This window comes from Barbus barbus (assembly GCF_936440315.1).
Source record: "Barbus barbus genome assembly, chromosome: 3".
Taxonomy (NCBI): domain Eukaryota; kingdom Metazoa; phylum Chordata; class Actinopteri; order Cypriniformes; family Cyprinidae; genus Barbus; species Barbus barbus.
Window position 1 is genome coordinate 32,210,327 of NC_136731.1, and position 6,888 is coordinate 32,217,214.

The 6,888-nt window shown below is 43.0% G+C and overlaps 1 protein-coding gene across 1 annotated transcript; it reads left to right on the forward strand.

Moving 5' to 3' along the window:
• Window positions 1-1,414: 1,414 nt before the first annotated feature.
• Window positions 1,415-4,117, forward strand: elfn2b (extracellular leucine-rich repeat and fibronectin type III domain containing 2b; the record flags this gene model as incomplete). The annotated part of the gene is made up of 1 exon (XM_079399390.1): window positions 1,415-4,117. One exon carries the CDS (start codon window positions 1,415-1,417, stop codon window positions 4,115-4,117), a length of 2,703 nt encoding a protein of 900 aa, XP_079255516.1.
• Window positions 4,118-6,888: the final 2,771 nt, after the last annotated feature.

Here is a 6,888-nt window from a genome sequence, read left to right on the forward strand (position 1 = left end):
AACAACCTTGGCCTTCATAGAGGAGATAGCTTGGCTACTAGGACTTGCTGCAAACTTTTTTACAACCTAGATTTCATATTTGAGACCACTCTAGATTGCTGTTTGAAAGAAACTATGCACTTTTCTCAGATGACATATAATCCTAGGATTAAATCATATATTCTTGTAGCTGTCACTTGAGTGTTTACCAATGGTACTCGAGACTAGAACATAAAGAATAAAAGCTACTGTAAGACTCATCAGGATTGAGCAGCAGATCGGAGTCTGTGCAAATGTGTTCTATTTTTCATTGCATTCAGAGGAGGACGGCGCCTGGCGCAATGCATTTTAATCCCCCATTTCTACACATATTTTCCTCTCTGACATACAACGGGCCTGGAATGCAGTTCATGAAATGGGAAACCTTGCATAGCTGGTTGATTAATGATGTTTGTCATATCACAATCCCCTCTCGCTGTCTATATGGAGGCCTGACTGATAGGTGGCAGGTTGAGATAAATGAGCCCTATTCTTGAAAGCCAGCGCACGGCTCATTTACTACTGTCCTAATGATTAAGACAATGAAATCCAAGGGTAGGGCACTATTTGTTCTTAATGATTTGTTGGGAAATGGTCCAAATGGAAGTGGGTTTCCCTGCTTTTATGTAGAGAGTTTACAGCAACAATCAAGCACATATACACAAATTCATGCATTTGTCCCGGTTTGTACAAGCACTTGTGGCATCTCATCATTAGCTGTAATGAAAATACGGACCAATTAAATGTTTGAACTAAGGCATGCACAGATAAGAGTTGAGATTCTCAAGAGTTGTTGAAGTGGCTTTCATTATTGTGCAGAATCCATTAGGGTATGTTATTGTGTCATGTTTTATGACTCATATGTTATTAGTGGCTACATATTCAGTTTTAAAGTGATAAATAATCATATGAGGTGTTTTAAAAAAAAATGAAGCTATATTTTATAAATAGTTTATAGAATTTGACTCAAAAAATTGTCAAGTTGAATAATTTTATTTATTTTTGATTTCATATAAAATGGAAAAAAAAGTCTATATTTGTTTTATTTTTGTATTTGAGATGATCTTTTGTTATATATGTTAAATTAAGCTCATATGTTCTTTCTTTGTTTTATCTGACAGATTCAACAGAAAGGACTGTTGAAAGGACTCCAGCCGTTGTCCTACAAGTCAAGATCAGTGTGAAAAAATGTATCAGGCACTAACTCAGCTATACTGGATATGAGCAAATATGGGGACTCTGCAAGAAACCATGACAAGTCAACAGCTTTGACAGCCCAAAAGGAAATCCAGTTTTTGCATATGTGAAAGATCTGTACTCTCAATAGCGGACTTGCATTAGAATCCAACCTTGTTTCCCTTTATTTTAAAACAACCCCTTCCTCTCCACTCCCATCATGAAGAGTGTATTGACTGCCCTCACTCCTTCCTGTACCACCCTCCTGTTCCTTCCTTTTTTCATGCTCTTATGCCCACCAGCATTGGTCAGAAGTGACTGCTGGCTCATCGAGGGGGATAAAGGCTATGTGTGGCTGGCCATCTGCAGCCAGAACCAGCCACCATATGAGACAATCCCACAGCACATCAACAACACAGTACATGACTTGCGACTTAATGAGAACAAGATCAAAGCAATTTTTTTCACCTCACTGAGTCGCTTCACCAATCTGACCGACCTCAACCTTACCAAGAATGAGATCTCGTACACTGAAGATGGTGCTTTTGCAAGCCAAGCAAATCTACAGGTGTTGCAACTTGGATATAACAAGTTAACCAACCTGACTGAAGGCATGTTGCGAGGTCTGGGACGTATGCAATGTCTTTTCTTACAGCACAATCTCATAGAAGTCATCGCCACCAATGCATTCTGGGAGTGCCCCAGCCTCAGCAACCTGGACCTGTCATCGAACAAGCTTGCCCGGCTAGACCCATCCACTTTCACTGTGTTGGGCAGGCTAATGGGATGTGAGCTTGCGGGAAACCCTTTCCACTGCGGCTGTGAGCTCTACAGCTTCCTCGCCTGGTTAGAGGCCTTCAACAATGTCACACACACCTATGATCGACTTCAGTGCGAGACCCCACGGGAGCTGTTTGGCTATCCGTTGCTGAGTCCTGTGACTGGGCATGGACGGAGTGCTCGCTATATCCTTTCCTCTGTGTGCCGGGATGGGGTGCTGATTCCGGGGATGACATCTCTACCACCTGATCCTGATTCTTCTGGCATGGGTCCTGACATGTTTGACCACATTGGACCATACCATCAGCCCACAACATCCTCCTCATCTGACAATGCATTTAGTCCCAGCATCAAACTGCAGCATGTGTCTCTCTCCTCTGCGTCCCTTCTGATCCAGATTCCAAAGCCATACAGCAAGATGTACATCCTGGTGCAGTATAATCAGAGCTTTGTGTCAGATGTGATGAACCTGAAGAATAAAAAGGAAATGATCACCCTTAATAAGCTCAAACCAAACACCAACTACACCTTCTGCGTGGCATCTATACGCAACTCACAGCGCTACAACCACACTTGTTTATACTTTTCTACCAGTGCTCCAAATCCAGATGACTTGATGCCTCCACCCTCCACGACCACCCACTATATCATGACCATTGTTGGCTGCCTCTTTGGAATGCTGATTGTTCTTGGGTTTGTCTACTACTGCTTGCGAAGACGACGCCGTCAGGAAGCGAAAGAGAAATCCATTTGTGTGAAGAAGACCATTTTGGAAATGCGATACGGGCCAGAGGTGGCAGCGGCAGCTGCAAATGACCCCACGGCCGTCCAGAAACTTCATGAGCAAAGCCACCATCAGTATCACCATGGCAAACTACCCATGTCCTCTTCATCCAGCTCTGCTATGCTTGGCCATGGTTCTGCCAACACTAGTTCCTCACGTCTGTCCTCCATCCCTCAAGTAGAGAAGATGGCAACTGCCTTCTCAGAGGCCATGGCCACTAAGGGCAACTATATGGATATTAGAACCTCTATAGGAGGAGACGAAAGGGGGAGAGATGGAGCTGTGGTACATGGTATTCGGGAGGAAGACCTCAGGGGGGATGATGGGAGTGACCTGGGTGATGATTCAGATGATGATGGCTGTGGATCAGCATCCGAGATTTCAACAATTGCAATGGAGGTCGACAAGGTCAACCAAATAATTAACAACTGCATTGATGCCCTTAAGCTGGACTGTGTCGGAACCTCTACTGTTTCCACCACAGCAAGTGGTCCCACCTCACCCCCACCTACCTCTACCTCCTCTCTGACCAGAGGATTGATTCCCATTTCTACCAGTGTCAGTGATACTTACCAAGTCCTGCCTTCCCCAAAAATTCCTCCTCCACCCCCTCTTCCCTTCCCAGCTCCTCTGTCCGAGAGACCTGGGATCACAGGGGGCGGCTTTGTGTCACCGCCATACCGTCCGCCTCCCCCAGCTTCTGCTGTGAGGCCTATTCAAAGACAGATGAGTGCTGATGCAGCTGTCATCGTCTCTTCTTCCAAGAGGCACTGCCGCCCTTCCAGTGGGAAAGGTCGCGTTTACAGCCTAGATGTTCCGGAACCCCACAGCCCAGATCCCTGCCAGTATCCAGACAAGGGCAGCCCACTGGGGTGCGGTGAGCCCCTGGAGAGGCTCCCTTTAGTAGGTAGTGGTGGAGGTGGTGGCTGTAGCATTGATGGTGGTACTGTAGATGGGATGGGCCTTCAGCAGCACCTGGAGGTGCACCCAGACTACCACTGTGCAGAGCATCGTCACTCAGTCCCTGCCCTTTACTATGAGGGCTCCCATGACTCCCCAGCCCAAAGGGTCTCTTTTCTCAAGCCTCTGTCACGCACCAAGAGAGACGCTGCTTCCTACTCTCAGCTCTCTCCCCGTCACCACAACTACTCTGGCTATTCCTCGAGTCCAGAGTACTCCTCCGAGAACACCTTGCGCATCTGGGAGCGCTTCCGTCCCCACAGAAAGGGTCCACGTGAGGAGTCCTGTTATGTAACGGCCGGAAACGCCTTGCGCAAAAAGGTCCAGTTTGCTAAGGGGGAGGACTTGCATGACATCCTTGACTACTGGAAGGGTGTGTCGGCACAGCAAAAGCTGTAATCTATGTGACTATGTGGAAACACAGAGCAGGTCTCCTTCACTGCCTGATAAACCGGAAAAGAGCGACTATAGTGAGAAGTCGGGTTATGGCTGCAGTGTGCAAAACAGAGCCAAGTTTGTCAGGGTTTGAGGACAAGTTGTTTTAATCTGTTTTTGTACAGTGAGCCAGAAAGAGAGTAAAAGAGCCTGAGGATACACTACATACATAAGATAACATTCAGAGATGTAATTTGGAGCACTGACCATTGTCGCACTCAGTGAAAAAGGTCAGATGGGCTTATCATTTGTCAATAATTGAAATAATTGTATTTTACTCAGTATTCATCTGTGTATTCATCATTCATATCAATGGTGAGACCTTTGTAACCTGAGTCCTCGTTCAGCCTGAGACACAATCTCTGTTTATACTCCCACTAGAATCACAGGCCATCGCATTCATTTGTTAGGCGGGAATGTGTATGAGTGTGTGTTTTAAGAGGATAAAATGATGTGCTGATTTTCTACAAACCTGTCAAAAGCAGTTTCCCCCTTCCATATTGCAGAGACTATGCACAGAGCAACCAAATTTACATTTCAATAGCACTCCTCATGTGAAAAATAAAGGAATGGAGTGAAGGAAAAGATAAAAAATGAAACAAAAGAATCTCCCTGGGGAGCTTTGGAATAGTCAGCCGTGTTTGGCAGCTGCTTGCTGTGCTGAGCAGGATGACATAAATAGTGCAAGGGGTGCTAGAGAAAATACTGTAGATTTACGAGAGTCTGTGGAAAATACGTAGATCTGTGTTGGAGATTATACAGACATAGCTCTGTGCATCTCTCATCACTGATGCATTATTAATAGCATTTCCTTATTAGTGGTTACCTTGTCACCTATATCACAGCATGAGCACAATTGGTTGTTGGCAGCAGAGGTTTATGTTTTCTGTTCCTCTGCCCTAATGTCAATTTGTTTAGTCCATTAATTGGCTTTTGGAAGCCTGTTGCTGGCAGCTGAGACATTCAACAGGCAAAGTGACCTAGACCCTTTTAAACAGATGTTTTATATGACATGTTTCTCCAGGCTCTTGTTTGGGTGTTTATTTATCTAGTGGGGGAATTATTGTCCATGATGCTGACATTGAAATTTTGACAGAATAACAAGGAGCAGAAATTCATTAAATTATATAAAAAATTACAAAGAATTTATTTTTAATGAGTAGATATTTTACGCTCTTGTTATTACTTACTGACCTTGGGTTTCAAGCTCTTCCCACTTAATCTCAAATATAGATCTCATAGGACTTTTCATCTCATAATACATTATTAATGGGATGATTTATTGTAAAAATGACAAATATTATTAACTCCAACACCTCTGTCAGCCATTATTTTATTAATGTCCATTTAGATTAGACTAACTAATTAGCAATTAACCAAGGCTATATCCTTTAGTGTGCAAGGGTAAGCAGCCAAGACCTCCAATTTGATTAAAAGAGAGCACTCTTTCTTCTTCTCAAAGCAACCACATTCAAACTACAGTTTCATGGACCAATAAACCAAAAAATTAGATTAGTGGCACTGTGGGAAAATATACATCCGTTTGCAATGCACTCTCATACTGTAAGTATGGAGTGACAGGTGAGACATCCAACGGGCACATGAAATCAAATGAATGGCATTTACTCAGTGAAGTATAATTATACCCCCACCCCCTCTAAATGCATGGCTTAAAGGGATAGTTTCACCCAAACATTAAAATTCTGTACTCAGTCTTGTGTTGTTCCAAAACTGTATGACTTACTTTCTTCTGCAGAGCACAAGAGGTGACATTTTGAACTGGCTGTTTTCCATACATATACAATGAATGTGGACTGAGCTTTCAATCTTCAAAAAGGACACAAAAAGTCTGTTTCTCAAAACTATTGTGTGCCCTCAAGACTTGGAATGTAGCATACGAGCCACATAAACCACTTTCATGATACTTTTATGCGTCCTTTTTGGAGCTTAAAAGCTGCGTCATGATTCATTATAATTGCATGGAGAAGAGCGTGGCAAACTTTTCAGACTTCACAATTCATATGGGTTTTTCTGAGAACTTGTTACCATCACTTTGTCACAGGCACTTAACTTGACATCAGTACTGGCGAAACATGTCTGAGATGTCCTGTTTGAAAATCATGAGATAAATTAGATTGGAACCAAATGCAAATAGTTCATATAGGGTTTAGCATCAGCCAGAAAACCTCTTTATTTTACCCCCTTCAGCATCAGGTGTTTATGTGCCTTCAGTAAAAAGGTCCATTATTTGTTGTAGTCCACATAAGGATCTGTTCTTAATTTTTATGCTGTGTGGTTAATTTTCTGTAAATCCCTTTATTTAATAAGGGGTTCGTTGTAAATACATGTTTATATACCATTTTTCTTACCATTTCTCTCGAATTAAGGTTTTTCATTGTAAATGTGATAGATAGCCTACCTGCCAACATTTGACATATGCTCAGGCACAATGTCTCTTTTGTTCTCTCTTTTTTCGGGGGCTTTAAAAAAATCAGTCCAAGGTGTACGACGACCTGTTGTTTATAGGATGCTAGACAAGGAGGAACAGCAGCAGCTGTAACATATGAGGATTATTAGGGCACTATTTGTGTACTTAAAGAAGACATTACAGAGAGATAAACTGGACCATAACTGGACAAACTGTTCTCGGGCAACGGAAATGGACCCATGAAGGACTGCTACCGGAGGCTTACTGTGACATTTTCCTAACTTTACGAACTCGATTTTAAAACCGC